This window comes from Atractosteus spatula, chromosome 7 (assembly GCF_055471065.1).
Source record: "Atractosteus spatula isolate fAtrSpa1 chromosome 7, fAtrSpa1.hap1, whole genome shotgun sequence".
Classification (NCBI taxonomy): domain Eukaryota; kingdom Metazoa; phylum Chordata; class Actinopteri; order Semionotiformes; family Lepisosteidae; genus Atractosteus; species Atractosteus spatula.
This window is the reverse complement of record NC_142712.1, coordinates 6466853-6484589: the sequence shown is the minus strand read 5'-3', so window position 1 is coordinate 6484589 and position 17737 is coordinate 6466853. Positions and strand designations below refer to the sequence as shown.

The following is a 17737-nucleotide window of genomic DNA, read 5'->3' as shown; positions in this document are numbered from 1 at the left end:
TGAAATAAATAGGTAGTCTTGGACGTTATGACTGTTGGGACAAATTCTCCACATGCTAAATTCTCTTCCCTGGACAGGGTATCTCCAGCGCACGGTGCACACGCAATGGAAACAGCGGACCGTACCATCCATGACTTCACAGGGGTGGAGGGCCACCCCTGCTCACGATACATTCAGCGCCCTGGCGGTTAAACATCAACAGTGTATGTTTATTTTTTTAATAAGAATCGTAAATATCAGATAAGTCCTCATAGCCTCACTGAGTTGTTAGCTGACCGCCCACTCCGCGATACCTAAAATATAATATCTCCCCCTTTGCACAGCTCCATCCCCCCTCCCACCTTTGCTCGAGGGGTTCGCACCATCGCTTGAAACAGAAACGGGGGAGGTGGTGTCAAAACCATTCACCTTGGCCTCGGTCGGGTTGTTGTGAATTGACTACTTCGCACAGCGGGACACCATATGGGCACATAAAAAAAAGAAATCTGTTGAAAGGCTGGCGCCTTCCTGCGAGGAAGTTATCCCGTCGGCTTTATTTTCCAGGCGGAGGTCGGCCTTCCCTGCGTCGCGCGTCTTTGGTTTGCCCCGCGGTGGGGAATTTTTTCCACGCGGAGTTACAGGAGCGGTGCGCTTAACAACAATAGTTCAGACCGAGCCGTGAGCCTGCGGGAACTGGGGGGCAAGCTTTCCCCTTACCCACACAGCCTGTAGAAAAACAACTGAATAGGGCACGTAAGGTAAGATACTTGTGTGTGAGGAGGGGGGGTGCACCCTTCTCTGTCCGTTATGTTTCTTGGTACGTCACTGGAGAGACAGTTTAACGCGTTTGCCCAGCGGTTTCGGGGGGGTTGGGGGAGGAACTGAAGTTGCTTGTTGAGATCAGGGCTGCTGTGTTGTGGACCACAGACCGTCTGATACGAGAGATAAAAAGAGCAGGATTATCTCGTCGGTCAGGTGTATTAAAGGCGGGGGTTATCTCGCCTGCTCCGGCTCGGTGGTTTTAATATCGCTCGCGTGTGTGGTCTTTTAAACTGGGTTTGAAGCGAGCGAAGTCGGGGTCTCCACAAGTTCTGGCACCTCGTCGACACCTTTGTTTACTTTCTAACTGCAAGTCCAGCGCCAGGTCTATCGAGATCGCCGTTGTCGGATGTGGTCTACTGTAGCTGGGTTTCTCTTGTGTAAGTCGAGGGCTCTTTAGCCGAGTTTAAAATCCCTTTCGTCGAGTACCGCGGTTGTTTCAGTAGAAAGTTCTCAACGGAGGAAATAACCCGTCGACATCTTGTGTTGAGACTGGGCACACCACCCTCGCTCACCTGCTCAAAAAGTGTAACTCGCTTACCAAAATAAAGGGACGACGCCTGGTGCTGTGCCATTGGGTAAATAATGACGCGGGTCATTTAGTCAATTAATCAATTAAGCAAAGCGTAATTCGACTCGGCTGCCATAGCCTGGAAAGTACACAGTCGTAGACATTTTCCCCCGTGGAGTGACCCTAAAACGGCACGAAAGCGGAAATTGTCGAAGGGACTCAACTTATTCTTTTAAAAGTCGTATTTTACGAGCTCCATGGGTCGCACTTTCACCAACACAACAAGAGAGAACCAACCAGCAGGATAGAGGTTATTTCAGACTTTTCGAACCTCTTATTCCAAAAACTTTTTTTTTTCCTTCTGCGAGGGCTGCTTTCGTGTGGCGTGTATCGCAAATCTTTAGTTGGAGAGTAATTATAAGTCACTAGTCTTCATTTTCCTGTAAATGTAGAAATGGTTGAATCACTGTCACCTTTAGAAGACGTATAAAGAAGCTTTATACTTCTGTCTCAGGCGTTGGTACTGTGACTTGTCACACGACCGCAGACGCAGAGGGTATGTAGGTCGTTGTAAATCACGAAGACTTAAATATGTCTTCGATGGAAAAAGAAAATACCTCTTTTCTTTGGGTATTGCACGACAAAAAAAAAACGCCAGCACCTGGATATTCCAAATGCTACATTTGCCTATCAAGATATGCGTTGCGTAATCCCCTCTGAAGCATATTAGTCGCACAGCCCGCTATGCTGCTTTAAAGCTGTGCAGCGCCAGCATGACATTTACACACAGTGCGCTGCATGGTGTTTACAGAGCCGTGTGTAACGTAGCGTGAAACTGGAGACGCCAGGCGATCCGAAGAGAAGAAGCTGGACGTCCTGCTCACTTTTTCTCATGTGGTGGGCGAGCTGCCTTCACCGGCTGAAGTTAAACTTGTCTGACGACAGCTGTGCAGCCTGCAGCCCTCTGTCACATGAACGGGCACCAGTGGAGTGTCCAGGCTCATGCAGGCCTCTTCCAGACAACACTCGATAAGTCCTTCCTGCCTGCGCTGGATCACTTCTGCTTTGTGCATCAGTGATGCCTCGGAGGTGTGTTCTTTCGCAGGCCTCGTGCTCGGTGCAAGATAAAATAGGAAGAAATGTGAAGTGAGGAAAGCCATGAAGAAACCTGGAGCCATGCCTTTCCTTGTCTGGGCCCTCTTGCCAGCTGTGTTGGCCTGCGTAGCTCAATAAGAGACTATGAAAGTTCACCGGCTGGTCTGCAAAGGGAAATGAACGAGCTGTCTGATACAGGGAAAGCGTGACCGCGTGCAATAAGAATAAGGAAACAGAAAAGCCTCAAGGTGATGGTGTGCAAAGCAAAGACGCTTTTCTTGTTGTATTTTTTTTTCTTTCATTCTTTATTCCGAGAATGAAACTTCCCTACCTGCTGGATAAAACCTTTTTTTTTTGCCGGGCCAAATGAATTTGAGATTCCATCATGTCACTGTGAAATGAATAAGAAGGTTTTCCAGTATTCTTTGTCTGTGTACAGGTATATTCTGTAGGAACATACCCCCAGAAGTGCCAACCCTGTTTGTAGATTTTAATATTGTCCTGTGCCATCACATTATCTGCCTCTCCATTTTAATCTGTGGCATCCTTGCCACGGTTCATCCTTTGCTAAGCAACTGCTGGGTTCATATGCTGGTTCTTTCTATGCTGAATTCTTTCCGTGTTCTGTATTTGCTGAAGAGAAATAACTCCTCATCAGAAAATCCTTTATTCCTGGTAAGGATTGTAGCCACAATGAGCGTGTCATAGAAGCATAAAACGGAATATATGCTAATAAACCATGGATAGGTGGTGATTGATTTCTGTGTTATTATTTCTCAAAAGCTCTGATTTACTTGATTGGTACATACCATGTAGGGTTGGATTACTGAGTCAAATTGCTTAAAATGCATGTGAACAATAGCACAGCAGCCCATTTCTTCCCCTGAACAAGATTCTCAGAAGGTTGAAATGCAGAGTGTTCCTTTGAAGCTGGTGTCTTTTAGAGAGACAGTCTTTGTTCAGACTTGCAGTGGAATTTCTAACTCTTGGAGCTCCATGCCGAGTGTGTGTGAAGGGTTTTTTTTTTGTTAGTGACACCATGACGCTGAAAGTGCTGGTTTTGTTTCTCTAAAACACATTTACGGATAGAGCCTTATTAACGGTGTGTCTGGTGTTTTAATACTTAACTCTTTCTGGTTTTGGTGAAGAGTAGATGGAAGAAAATAAACGTGCGGAACTCGTGTACTCTATTATAAAAATGCAAGTTACCACCTCCAGTTTGATGTCGGTGCTAAACCCCCTTGAATGAGATTACCCATGTCTGTCCTGGAAAGCAGACTACTACAGGGTGCTGCTGTCACTGATTTAAATAGTGGACTTAAATAGTACAGTCTAAATCCGTTTACCACAGCAAAGCCCAGAGGCCTGGCTTGCTTCCGGAACGACTGGTTCCCTCTTTGGAGCGAGCGGATACGAGCATCGGAGGTTAGGAACGAGAGGAGGCCGTGCGTTCCTTCTAGTTTGCTCTGTGGTTAGTTGCTCAGTGATCCCAGAATCTCATCCAGTACCCTGAAAGAAGTCCATACCTCTGTACTGTATGTGGCAGCTTTTCAGTGTTTACCGTGATTGAACGTGTTCAGTGCTGCACGTGTTGTTGCCCTTTTTCAAGCGCACAATGCCGCCGTTCTGAAAACCCTTTGTTCGGGGAAAGCTGACCGGAAGAGCTGGGTGCTGCTCTGATTGTAAACCTCGCCATTCAGTCCTTTCTTTCCGTTTCCCCCCCCCCCCCGGTGTTTGCTTTCTAGGGGCAACATGAACGAGGAGGAGCAGTTCGTCAACATCGACCTGAACGATGACGACTTCTGCAGCGTGTGCAAACTGGAGACGGACTCGGGGACGCTGTCCTTCTGTCACGTGTGCTTCGAGCTGAGCATCGAGGGTAAGACCCAGGAGGGCCGTTTCCCCCCGGGCCCAGCCTGAAGGGAAGACCGTGGCTCCTGACTCGGCCTGGATCTGCTTTGTGACTTCTAGGGGAGATTCTTACTTAAGAGACGTTGATCCTGCAGCCTTTGACTCATTGACTCTGTTGCCTCCTTAGCTGAGCCCAGACACCAGGTGTCGGAAACTGCAGATTGTTGAGAACTCGCTTTTGTAGGGGAAATGGTAAATGCGCACCCCACCGCCTTTGAGGAGACCCTTAAAAAGGGCCTGAACTTTTCTTTCAGGAAAAGAATCCTCTGCATTTTGGGTTACAGCTTCTTTGATCATTATTGATAATCTGTTTTCTGTTCTCCTGTGTTTTACTATGAGGTTAGTGTGATCTTGCACATGGATCACAGGTCTGAAGAACCTCACCACTGGACTTTACAACCACTCAAAATGAGAATCGCCTGTCTGTTAGAAATTGCAGTGCTCAGATGTGTTTCTTAGAAGCTCTTTAATTCCAGCCTTTAAACGCATCAAGGAAGTGCTGTCGGCATATTCAGGACTCTTTTCCTCCCAGTTCTCTTTCCCATTAATGCTGGTGTTTTGCATTGTGATGTGGGTCTGTGACAGCTAATTTGTTATAATTAAGAACCTGCCTACAATCATTAAACACTTGCACTCAAAGGGATTCTTTACGGTGTGATGCTCAATTGCTCTGACACCTGTCCTCACAATTGGTTTTCTGGGCTTGAGGAAACCCAGGTGCTTCTATTTACTGCCCCCCTTTTCTATTGGAGCAAAAGGTTTTTGTGTCTTTTTAATACCTTTTGTTGAAAATAAATACAGCCTGTGCCAGATACCGTGATTGACAGTCATGTTTATGTGCCGCTTCTCTTATAAGTTTTAGTTCTTCCCAGTAATGTAACCTCTCACCCGAGAAGGTGTTGGGGGGGTAAAAAAACAGGCCTGGGCAGGATTCTGAACACTGTGAAGCAAGTTCAGGAAGTCTGTTGGTTCTGCGGTTTTACATAATGGAAGCAGATGTTGCTGTATCATCTGCACTGCATGACAGACGCGCAGAGTTGGTTAACCCACATACCTCTAGGAAAGAGGCATCTGCTTGAACTGCAAGCCTGGAAGGTGGATGTGGAGCCACATGATCTTGTGAACTCCCTGTAGGCCAGCTACCCTCCCTCCTCGGTTACCGAAGTTTAAAATTAAAAGTGCTGAGGCCGTCTTGCAAAGGAGGTCTCGGAAACCGCTCTCCTGGCAGGTCTGCTCAGGTTTTCCCCTGTGCCCAAGGAGAGCTGTGGGGAAAGAGAAAACTGAAATCTCTTCGGAAGCTTGAACGGGCCCTGGGTGATCTGCAGCTTCTTCACTGATGAGTCAGTGAAGGCATTAGGGTGCTGTGGTAAACACTCTGGCAGCTGGCCACTGGGCTCCGGGACGTCAGCGCTCTGTTTTCCCCTAGCCTGTTATCTGTGCTTGAGGATTATCCTGTCTGGCCCTGTGCTTCTTTATCAGCGGCATTGGTTTGACTGTCGTCCCATGAAGGATTTCGTTCTGAAAACTGCTTAGTTTACAGTGGAATACTTAGTGTCTCACTTCGATACTTGGTGTCTCAAATGTCACTTTTTGTAATATGGTTCATGATTAAAAAAAAATGTAACTTTTTTTTTTCTCCTTGGGGAGTAGTAGAGTTCATGTCATTACAACACCAAGCTCTGTAACGGCAGAAAAAACACCAAGTAGAGAAAGATGCTTGGGGATGCATTTTTTCATCATGTGATAGCACAGACAGATCCTTTGTTTGCTCTTGCTATCATGATCTTTGTGCAGCATTTAACAGAGGCACTAGGCTTTAACCCCCCAAGGTAGCTATACGGTAGGTTAACCCCAGTAGCAGTACACAACTGCTTGATGATGGAAGGCATTTTATAGGCTGTTGAATAGTGTGTCAATGGTGCTTATCACAATGCCTGTTAAGTGTATTGCCATAACCAATACAAAACAATGCAATGGCAGCATGTGGCAGCTTCTATCTTCTTTTTTTTAAATCTTTTTCTAGGACTTCATGCATTTCTTGCTAGCACGAACTTTGTGCAGCTTTCACTGCGGCATTTGGCCGGAGCCTCTGAAGTGCCCAGCTCTGCAGACCTGCTTGTCAGGGTTTTACAAACCACAAGGCGTTTTGAGCCTGACGGCTGGAGGTTGCATCGCGATAGCGTCTGACGATCAACAGAAAGACGGCCGTTTCCATAGCTATCGCAGCTGTCTTCGGTTTTTGACGATAAGACCCCAGTGCAGCTGAAGGAGGATAAGACGTTTAGCAGATGCACAGTTTTTCATTGCGTTGTCCGGAATTAACCCCTTGAAGATCGGCATATATCTGTGTATTTGCACGTGGGACCTACAAGATTAATCGGCAGCTTCGCAGCTGGATCTGAATAATCGCAATGATCAGCCTTGTTGGCTGTGAAAAGAGGAGGAGGATCATGTTGTTCAGTGTCGAGACATTGTTTACTTCTCATTGGCGAGCTGCACAAAGAGGTCCTGGATTGGAAGGGGTGGGCAGCAAAGTGCTTTTTGTGCATCCTGGCATGAAAGCTTTTTTTTATTTGACAGAAGTGGCTTCGTTTACACTGCTGCCCGTGGTGACGAGCTCATCAGCTGCCACCAACAGCGGCACACAGGGTGACTTAAAGCTTTGCTGTGGGCCTAAGCCGTTTCAAAGCTAGTTATTCTTGTGACAAGACTGGGCTGGGCTGCGTTTTGTCTTCAAGGAGGTGTTGGTGTTGCAGTTGGCTTTAGGACCAAAGCCAAGGTCTAGTGTGGTCAGAGGCACAGAGGTGTGCCTTTAAGATAGTGCTTCAGAAATGGACAGACAGTTCTCCACGCTGAAAATAATGCCTTAACAAGAGTACACAACCATGTTGACGTTCCCCACTCCAGGAGGATTGTGGGGCATATAACTTGGTTGCATTTTTGACCATTTTAGAAGCGTTAAGAGCCTTGTGTGTGAAGCACAAAGCTGGTTACATGCTGTAAAATTGATTCCTGGCAGTCCTTAAGCAGGTCGGCTTTGATTTTAAAGGACGCCAGTGAATGAGCTGCATCAGTGCCATGTGGCTGAACCACAGTACAAACCAGGTGTCTCGCCTCTTATGTCATCAGTTCTCTGTAACAGGGTTAGGGGTTTAGCATTCTTGTAACGGAGGGAGCTACTTGATGCATTCAAAGCCTCTACCAGCAGGCCTTCTGAAGCGCCAGTTCCCATGTCTCTCTTGCCGTTGGGTCGTGGTAGAGTGGAAACTGGATACACCCGGTCGTGATCTTCAATTCACAAGCTCTAAACTAGTAAAGGTGAAGAACTGACCTGCTCAGGACCTGGCCGTAGCACATAGCCCTGATTTCTGCATGACGCCGAGGTCGCCCAGTTGGCCATGTCGCTGCTGACTGCCCGTTCATACCAAGATGTTCCAGCTGTGAAAGCACTGCAGTTTTCAGAGGATTAGTTGTGCCTTAGCCCTGGGGGATTCATTGGCTGCCTGCAGCAGTCGTGCATCGTGCTTGTTCTCTTTGTTATGACGCTCGCTGCTAATGTGTGTGTTCCTGTTGTTGTTCAAGCAGGCCAAGTCGAGGAAGGAAGTGCACGCATGACGGGTGTGGTCTCAGTATTTTGAGCACTTTGTGATGCCCCCACCCCTCCCCCATACGGTAGTCATTCCTTTAGAAGTAATCTGATTAATGGCATGGCATTGGGTATCTTCTGTTCTGTTCGTGCTATGCCTTTAAACTCGGGCATGAGATGAGTGCTGCCTCAAACTCCAGAAGCACTCGGCTTCATGTAATGTGACGATTCTGTGCTGCTGCTCAAGTGAAAAGGCCCTGCTTGTCTTCATCGACTCTGGAAAGTTCTTCTCCACTTTTAACTCGTTTACATCATGGGTACTTACTTGAACCAGGAAGGGCAGATGTAGTTTTCTTCTTTTTTTTTTACAGCAGTTACTGGAGGGTTTTTTGTAGATGCAAGGGGTCGTTTAATCGCAGTTATCTGAAAGCGCTGGAATGCAGGTGAGGAAATGCAAAGCGTTTAGGCAGACTCAGTAGATCACATGCTCAGACATATTTACTGGCACAGCATAGGGGATTTTCCGGTTTCCCTTATTTTTAGGCAAAGACGTTGATGAAGGGGGTGGTAACAATGGTTTCTGAAAAGAACAAAAGACATTCCTAGCCTTTCCTTTATGTAACAGCGCAAAGGTCCCGTTTTCAAAAGTGCCAGGTGTTTTGCACAAAAATTAAGTCCATTTCTTTAGCCTTAGCAGCGATCAGCTTACTGAGCTAGGCGATGACTGTGAAAACAAAGCTATTCAGTCTTAGGTGGGTAATCCATGATGAAAATATCCATTCTAATTAGATGGACTGAAAGTTCTCCTTCGTGTGCATTTTTAAACTTGTTTTATCCTAGTAATGCAAATTTTGAATGCTGCTTTTGTGCTTGTTGTTATTTTAATGTAGTCAATAATATTGTGGTGCCGCTCAAGAGTTTCCGTTGGATTCATTTGAATAACTTTGCATAGCAAGCGCTCAGTTGTTGTCTCTATAGGCGCAGAACAGAAACCATAAAAATGCCAGAGAGAGCAGCGGTGGCCCACAGTTATAAACCAGGTGTCGCTTCCTGAAGACACCAGATGTCAATATAATCCTGTTCCACTGGCCGGACTCACAGCACTTGGTCATTTGACATTTCTCGGTCAAAAATCCCAAAAGCTAAATAATCAAGTACTGTGTTCAGGGCAGGGTGATTTGTGTTTGCATGCTATTTTCTTCTGTGTCTTGAAACATTACTTGCACCGTTGAGGGAAAAGCAGAATAGATTGTGAGAATGTAGCTGGCACCAGCTGTCGAGATGGGGGCCAAGTGTGCAAGGGGGTGGTTTTTCTGAGCAGGTATTGGTGTTTTTCTGCACAGCTTTTGGTGTTTTTCTGCGCAGTAAGTCTGCTGAGATGGTAGTGTAGGGATGCAGGAACTCCCAGTGTGGTAGGTTTATTAATGGACGGCCATCTGGAGAGAAAAGTGGGCTCTGTCCTGAAACAGTCACTTGTAAGGGCATTTTATACACCAGGCATGGCCCAAGTCAAGCTCTTGAGTTGTCAAAAATGTCTCATTTAAGACAAAGCAAACAAGAACTTGTCAGTCACTCCCAGAGCCCAAGGGCAGGTGTGCTGTCTGTACCTGAATCCTGCACTAGGTATCGTCTTTGTCTTCCTCCCTCTTTGAATGCTGGTCTGTCTCGTGCCAGGCTGATTTAGCCACAACAGTGAGTCTTATCAGCCGGACTTCCTTTTAGCATTATATCTGCTTCGATATTTTTATCCCAAACACGATTATTAACTTTAACTCCTATGTTGGCTTCCGCAGTTGGAGTCGATTTAGGTTTTGATAAATGGCATTTCAACAAATGGGGGAGGGTGGGGTCGTTCGGCGTATACAGCTGCACTCTTTGCTTATCGAGATGGCGGCGCCTCTTTTGTCGATGACGCGGCTTGTCTCTCTCCATTTCAGGTGTCCCCAGTTCCAGTCTTCTGCACTCGAAGTCCCTGCGGGGCCACAGGGACTGCTTCGAGAAGTACCACCGCATAGCCAACCAGAAACTGTCCCGAACCAAAGTGTCCCGCAGCGCCTACGAGGGGGTGAAGAACGCCTTGAGCCAAAAAATCAGCCGCATTGTGCAGTACGCTCAGAACAAGGAGGCGGTGTCGGACTCCGGGCAGCGGGGGTCCAAGCACGAGCTGCTGTGCTACACCCCGCAAGGGGACCACAAGCTAGTGCCCCAGCCGGACTCCCAGGTCCCCCGGTACGCGCCGCGCTGGGCCGAGGGCAAGGGCGCGGCGCTGCCGGCCTGCGCCAAGGGCATGCTGGCGTGCCCCTCTGCGGGGGAGCTGGGGCTGAGCATGCTGGGACACGGCGGCGACAGCTCGTTCTGTTCTGAGAGCCTGCTGTGGGCCGGTGGGGGGCGGGCCCCTCGCCGGGTGGAGCAGGCATCTGGAGAGAGCCAGGACACCGCGCAGTGCAGGCACGAGTTCCACAGCCGGGAGGAGTGTGAGTGGGCTCTTTCTGATCTGCTTATCACCCTAGTTCATGCAAAGAGGGGCAAGAACAGGGAGCTGAGTAGGGCCAGTAGAGCTTCTGCTGAGGCTGTACTGGTGTGATTAATCATTAATAATTCCTTACACGTATATAGCACTTTTCTGGATACTCCACTTAAAGCCCTATATAGCTAATAGGGACTCCCCTCTACCACCACCAATGTGTAGCCCCACCTGGATGATCTGACGACCTCCAAAGTGCGCCAGTATGCTCACCACGCACCAGCTACCAGTGGGGAGGAGAACAGAGTGATTAAGTCTTTCAGAGATGGGGATTATTAGGAGGCCATGATTGGTAAAGGGCAGGGGGAAACTTGGCCAGGACACTGAGGTACTCGTTTAGGGAGATGCCCTGGGATTTTTAATGACCACGGGGAGTCAGGACCAAAGCTGTACGTCTCACCTGAAGGACAGAGCTTTTTTTTTTTTTTACAGTATAGTGTCCCCATTACTATAATGGGGCATTAGGACCCACACAGACTGAAGGGTGAGCGCCCCCCTACTGGTCCACTAGCACTCCGTCACTCCAGGCACCCTTTACAAGGAGGGATGGGGATGAAAAGCCACGTGTCTGCCCCTGGCACTCTCTCTGAAGAGGGAGCTGAAGATGGAGGGGTGTGTTTGAGATCGGACAGCTTCCCACCCCAGCCTCTAAGAGCATGTTACACTGTGGGCAGTATGCCTCTCCACTACAGGGAGGGAAGGGGCTTGATTCTGCTCGGTCAGATTCCTCTGCTGCTGGGAGGGTTTTGTTTTCCCGAGATTTTTCTCTTCCACCTCCCGGCCTGGACGAAGCCTGATCTTTGTGGCAGACCGCTGTGACGCAGCTGCCCTGCTGTCTCCACGTCTCCTCTCTTGTCCCTGCGACACCGTTCCCCTGCAGAGAAAAGGCTCCTGCCTCCGCTGACGCAGGAGGTGTCCTTGGACTAAACTTCTGTTGTCAGGGCTGTATTTTGTGGCTTAAAATAGCCCTTTTAACCATTTGAAGTAGTTTCCCAGTTATGATGAAGGCAATTTTACTTGCAAATGGCCTTCAAGTTGCCAGGTTTCATACTGAGCGTTTCTATGCAAATATACAGGAATGAAAGGGGGTTATTCTTTTTAAATTAATATTTTATCTCATTAAAAAAGTCACTCCAAGTAGAGTACGAGGGTCAGGTACCAAATTACATGTCATTCAACATGGAAAGAATCTTGATGTTCTTCTTTCAACATGCTGGGTATCACTACATCAGCCCCTGTAGTTCCCCCTTGGAACGAGCTTCACCACTGTATTTCATTGCAATCAACAACTTATTCACTTGACGGTCCGCCGGGTTAATTTACCACTTAAGCAGTTTTTTTATGGTAAAAAAATCAACTTTGGAACAGTCTGTGGTCCACAATAAGAGAACCTCTGTGTAAACTTGCATATTTGTTCTCGCGCTGTGACTTTCCTAATTATTGGGGCGATATCAACCAGAAGTTAAAGCAATATAAATACACTGTTGTAGTTCTTTTTGCAGCTGTAACTTTCCTCATTCTTTTGCAGTGTCCAGAATGACCGTTGAAGAGCTGAGAGAGCTGAATGAGAAGTTCCTTGTGCGGGTTCGAGGTAAGAAATGAACTTTTCCTGTGATTTTTATGGAGTTTAACCTTAAAAGGGGGCTTGTCGCCTCCTCTCCTCCAGTCGGCACCGATCCTCCTGTCTGGGGGCGTTGCCGTCTGTGACGTGTTATGATGTGATTGGCTGGAAGGCAGGCAGATTGGAGGAGGCTGCCTCCACTTCCTCATTCTACCCAGTGTGCCGTCGTGGGGTTAACGATATAAATGAAACTTGGCAATTAAATTTGCCCTATATTGCTTCTAAAACAAAGTAAGGTTGTTTTAAATTGCACCTGCACAGATGCATTAATCTACAGGGTGACGTCAATAAATATGTAAATTATACACTTACACATCATATTTTGAAGAACTTCATTTGAATTCCTCCTTTTTTAAAGTAACGTATGTATTTGGCGAGATTAATGCGCATTAGGATCAGTCAGTATTGCATTTTTCTCCTCGCAGGCCAAATGTTCATCAGGTCACACAGCCTAATTAAGATACAGGAGCTCTTCTGTTAACTGTTTGACTGTTAACACGCATCCTTTTAATTTCATCTTGGTTAAACATGCGCTAAAAAGACGGAGAGGATTGAGCGGGGAGCTGTGTCAGTGTATGAGGGCTGCAAAGAAACTAGAATGGGTTAAATATACGTTGGAAAGAAATGTAATGTTTCGAGTATAGAGCAGCTGTGAGATGTGAGGGAGAGAGGCAGGGTAAAAAGCACAGAGTAGGAGAGAACTGGCACACTGGTGAGAGAGTAGGCAAACAAAAGGCAGACTGGGGGGGAAAGGTGTGTAAAGCTGAGATCTGTATCACTCAGCCATTCATTCAGTCGTTATTCTTATATATCGCCTTTCCATGCAGAGCACATTAGAGAATTCTGTCATTGAATGGAGAGGATTTCAGACAGGATGAGTCGACCGACAAACGGCTGTGTGGTCTTGGGCGCGTGGCCCAGGGGTGGTGTGTGGCTTGCCGAGTCTGGGATGGCGCGACTCATGGGGCTGCTGTGCGTGTGTCTTCGTTCTACAGCTGTGTTCGAGGAGCTGACGGTGGCGGTCCAGGAGAAGGACTCGTTGGCCTCGGAGCTGCACGTCAGACACATCGCCATCGAGCAGCTCTTCAAGAACTGCGCCAAGCTGCCCTGGCTGCAGATCGGGAGAGCAGGGGCGAAGCCCAGCAGCGCGCCTGTGGAGTGAGCGCCTGGACCCACGCTTCCCAAGGAGGGGGCGGAGCCACGCGGAGAACGCCTGTCTCCTCGAGCCCCTCCCACCTGCTGCCCCGTGACGAAGTTTAAAAATCGCGGCCTGAACAGACTGGGGGCTCTGGAAGGGGGCTTCATGTCATTGGAGGACCCCAATTGCAACTCGGAGGGGTTTTTCCAGGCAGCCTCCTAAGTAACACTGCCAAAACTCAGGACGAACAGCTGGGGCTGCCTGGGGCACTCTCTCCTGAATGAAGCATGAGACTTTTCTTTTTTACGGAAAAGGGGGCTTAAGAGTACGAGACGGAACAGGGGTTTTTCTACAAGCGGATCGACTCGAGCTCCCCCGGTGTTGGATGCGTGTTGCGCTCTGCTGTGCTGCGGTTGCCTTGGGGCTCTGGGGCGGGGTAGTGACGCACTGCTGGACGGGCGTCCCCGCACCCAACGGCGGCAGCGGGTCGGACGCGGACCGAGCTGGCCGGTAGCCCAGCGGGTCCGACCCCTCGCTTCGTTCTGCGAAGCCGCGATCCGGATGGTTTTCCATGATCTATGCAGAACCGGGAATGGTTCAGGGTTTGTAAAAAAAAATAATAAAATAAACGTAAGACGGGATTTTTAAGAATCTTATAAAAACTATAAGCAGTGTTTCTGAAACGAGTGTAATGACTTTTAGTTATTTATTTAAATCGTTTTTTTTTTAGTAATGGCGAGGCCCTGCCCCAAATCTTTAATTTTTCCAAAGTGTGTTTTAAAAAGCAGAAATGTTGTGCAAATTTTGTTTCTTCAGCTGCGTGACATGAATGACCTATAACAGTCCATACATCCTCCTTTTTTTAACTTCCAGTGTGGTCCAAGCTGACATCGCACTGCAGAACATGACTTTAATAATTTAAAAGCAGACAGCTACTCGAAATGTCTTCAGTGTGCCCCCTTTTTAGATGATTGACGTTTTTAGAATTTTTATTTGAGCCTTTTAGTTCTAAGAATCTTATCTAAAGTGTGTTTCATAGTGTTAAAGTACCATGTTTGCTTAAGAATTTCAGGGCTGGATTGATTTGTCCAGTGCAGGACAGATCCACAGCTGTTTTCCAAGATAAATCCGCACATTTGGTCCTGTGGAATTCCAGGTGATGCAGTTTTTCACCTGAAAGCGAGATAGGTGGGATTTTCTGTCACAGCGATCTGTTACGCATGGGGTGGTGAGTGGAGCTACCAAGTTATTTTACTGGTTATTTCAAGCTACCTAGCATTAAGAACATTTTAGTAGAGCTATGAACGGCAGTAGCACAGAATAAAGACATCATAAATGTTCAGGTCCTATACAACCTGCTTCAAAAGCTCAAATTCTCATGTCTCGACAAGTTACTGTGTGCAGAACGCGTCAATAACAGTTAATATGTAATGGATACCACCAGGCTATCCCGCTGCATTGCACAATTTAGCCATTTTATCTACAAAGCCCCTTTTCTATTGTCACTGGCAGTGGTAATAAAAACAGATGTGTGGGCTGGGGCTGGACTCGTTCATGCACTGGGCCACATGAACAGTCTGCTGCATCTGAAAACGAAAAACAAAAAAAGTAGTTTTCAGGCAGTGAGGCAGCTAAGGCACATTTCAGATATGAGTTTACTTTTTTTTTTGAAGATGGCAGCAGCTGTAGCCAGCAATGAAATAAAATTTCTGCTAGAGACGGAGCAGGTGTATGCCGCACGTGCACAGAGTAGAAAAATTACAGCTTCATGTACAACTTCAACATGTGCAGATTTCAGATATGAGTTCAGTCGGGACAGAATGTAAACATTGACGAAACCGGTGCTTTCAGAGAGTCGTTGTTGAATGTTTACAGGGGATGCTCTTCGCTCTCGCCTCAAGTCTCATGAGAAAGAGATCTGGATTGCAGTTACTCTTAATTATCCACAAACAGACCAAAGCCTTTGTACCAGAGCTGAATTTACATTTTACCTTCAGTAGTAGTAGCCTGCAGTTATGAGGGGCAGCTAAGGTCTTCATCCATTTCTGCTCTTTGCAGAAAGGGTAAATATCACAAACCAACCAAACAATGCACAGCCACCAGAATGTCAAATGTTAATACAAGTATTATTGAAGTGTGACTTTTTTTTACTAATGTAATTTACTGTACATTTAAGGGTTAAATATGTTCTCGCTGTGGTCGTTGCTGACTTGTATGTTGCTGTATAGGATTTTCTTGTGTCACTCCACGTGGCTAGTGGAAGTGAAGACTTCATGTGACTGATTTCGGCTTCTTTTTATTCCGTTTATTTATGGATTTTTTTTCTTACGGCATTTGTTTAGTGTGTTTAGATGACTTTTTTTTGTGTGTGATTTTTTTTTTTGTCGTGTTGTGGTTCGTTTCTACAGTTTAGGCTTTTTTTTCTCCTTTGTGTGAGACGTGCGTCTGACAGAAACTGTTCCCAGCGCAGATGTTCAGTCCGCTGCGTAGGCTCGTGTTCCGGCCGGAGGAACTGTTCATTAAGAGCTGGTTTGCCTTTTCGGTACAGTCGAGATCTTCAAAGTCACTGAGAATAAACATAGACGTCCCACTTGGGCAAATCCCCATCAATTTAACCAGAAGGGGGAAGAAAAGATATTGACTATTTGTAAACCTGCATTCAGACATCGTAATGAAATGAAATCGCATGCCTTTTAACTTGGGACGTGAATGAGCAGTAACGAAGTAAAAAATTATCCGCGTATTGCTTTAGGTTCGCTTCTCTCTTTATAAGAGAATTCGGCACGTTTGTTTGACCCTGCTGGGGTGTGGATATGGACAAAAAAAAATCGATTTGAGTTTAATGACTAGTGCGTGACTTTGTCCGCATTGTGTTTTTCCGCCTTCTGTTCGTAGGAAATTGAATTTTTGGTTCGTGGGATTTTCTCACTGCCTTTGGTCTGTCCGGTCAAAACGTGGCACACTAATCGATCTCTTGGCATGTTCTTTTTTTTAAAACCCAAGTCGTTGTGAGGTGCGAAGGGTCTCAGCAGAGCGATTTACCCGGAGCGGTGGGTGATCATTTGTCGCGCAGATAGGATACGAATGCGAATCTGAGGATTTGTGAACCCTCATCCAGGCCTGGTTTCTAGATGTAAAAACCAGGGCGCGGTAGCCCAGATATCTTTCAACCCATTTTAGATACGAGGCCCAGATCCTAAGGTGTCAGATAAAAAGTGGAACTCCCACTTGGCGTTTAGGAAAACCTTTTTTAATGCACTAGTGAGCTGCCTTAAATGAGACCTCTGTTCAATCTGTCAGCTCTCCAGCTTGATAGAAGCGGCGTTTTTCATTTTCTTTACTCAACATTACTTCTGTAGCCTGTCGGGTTACACTTTGCCATGCAACCATGAAGTTAAATTTGCAATAATTGTCTATTGAATTTACTGCCTGTGTGAATTATTGTGCTGCGGTGGCGTTTTGTATTTTTACCAAAAAAAATAAAGTATTTTCCTACAGTTTTGTCGTCGTGTGTTGTATTATTTATGGGGAAGGTGAGTTGAGCCCTCTAGTGGAGAAATAGTTACGCTACCATCAGTTCAACCTTCCACTATTCGTTTCCTTGTATTTTATAATAATAATAAATACCCATTCTTATATAGCGCTTTTCTGGACACTCCACTCAAAGCGCTTTACAGGTAATGGGGATCCCCTCCACCCCCACCAGTGTGCAGCCCCACCTGGATGATGCACCAGTACACTCCCCCCACACACCAGCTCCCAGTGGGGAGGAGAGCCAGTGAAGAAGCCAGTTCATAGATGGGGATTATTAGGCCATGACTGTTAAGGGCGGGGGGGAATTTGGCCAGGACGCCGGTATTTCACCCCCTGCTCTGTTCGAGAAAAGCCCTGGGATTTTTAATGACCACAGAGGGTCAGGACCTCGGTTTTACGGTCCTTTTTAAAGTATAGTGTCCCCGGGGCATTAGGACCCACACAGAACCAGACCACAGGGTGAGCACCCCCTACTGGCCCACCCCTTCCACCCAAGTAGTGACAAGGATCACATCTGCTGAGCTCCAGTGAGTTTCAGGGTGATATGGCTGCTGGCTACATTTTCTTCTATAGATCCGATTATATGCCCTTTTAAGAGACAGCGGGTGTGCAAAATGCAGTTGCTTATCTAATCCCGATTTCCTGTCAAAATGGATTGCTGAAAATATGTCCCCCAGGTCCTATGCATCACGCCTCATTTCACACTTCATTGTCATTCGTTCACAAATCAGTGTAATTAAGCAGGCGTGTCATTATTTCACTTAGGAACAAGTAATAGGTTTATTCCATGGAATAAACCTATCACTTGTTCCTTTGCAGCCTACGCGTGCTGACGCAGCTACCCACCTGAACTATTATTTCACTTAGTCGTATATTGGTGTTTGCTCGTAATAAATGGGAATAATTATGTAGCCCTCAATTCCAGACGTGTTCCTTCGTGTCCTTCCACGCTCCGTTTATGTCCATTGATGGCTCCAGTGGGAATGTTGGTATGGTCATTTTGTCCCGGAAATCAGACA

At 46.8% G+C, this 17737-nt stretch overlaps 1 protein-coding gene across 1 annotated transcript; it reads left to right on the top strand.

Moving 5' to 3' along the window:
- The first annotated feature begins 642 nt into the window (after nt 1–642).
- Nucleotides 643–16681, top strand: c7h21orf91 (chromosome 7 C21orf91 homolog). The gene is made up of 5 exons (XM_088921497.1): nt 643–737; nt 4150–4283; nt 9839–10375; nt 11954–12016; nt 13042–16681. The coding sequence occupies exons 2-5, from the start codon at nt 4157–4159 to the stop codon at nt 13206–13208; spliced, it is 894 nt and encodes a 297-aa protein (XP_088777623.1). The 5' UTR covers nt 643–737; nt 4150–4156; the 3' UTR covers nt 13209–16681.
- The last annotated feature ends 1056 nt before the right edge of the window (nt 16682–17737 follow it).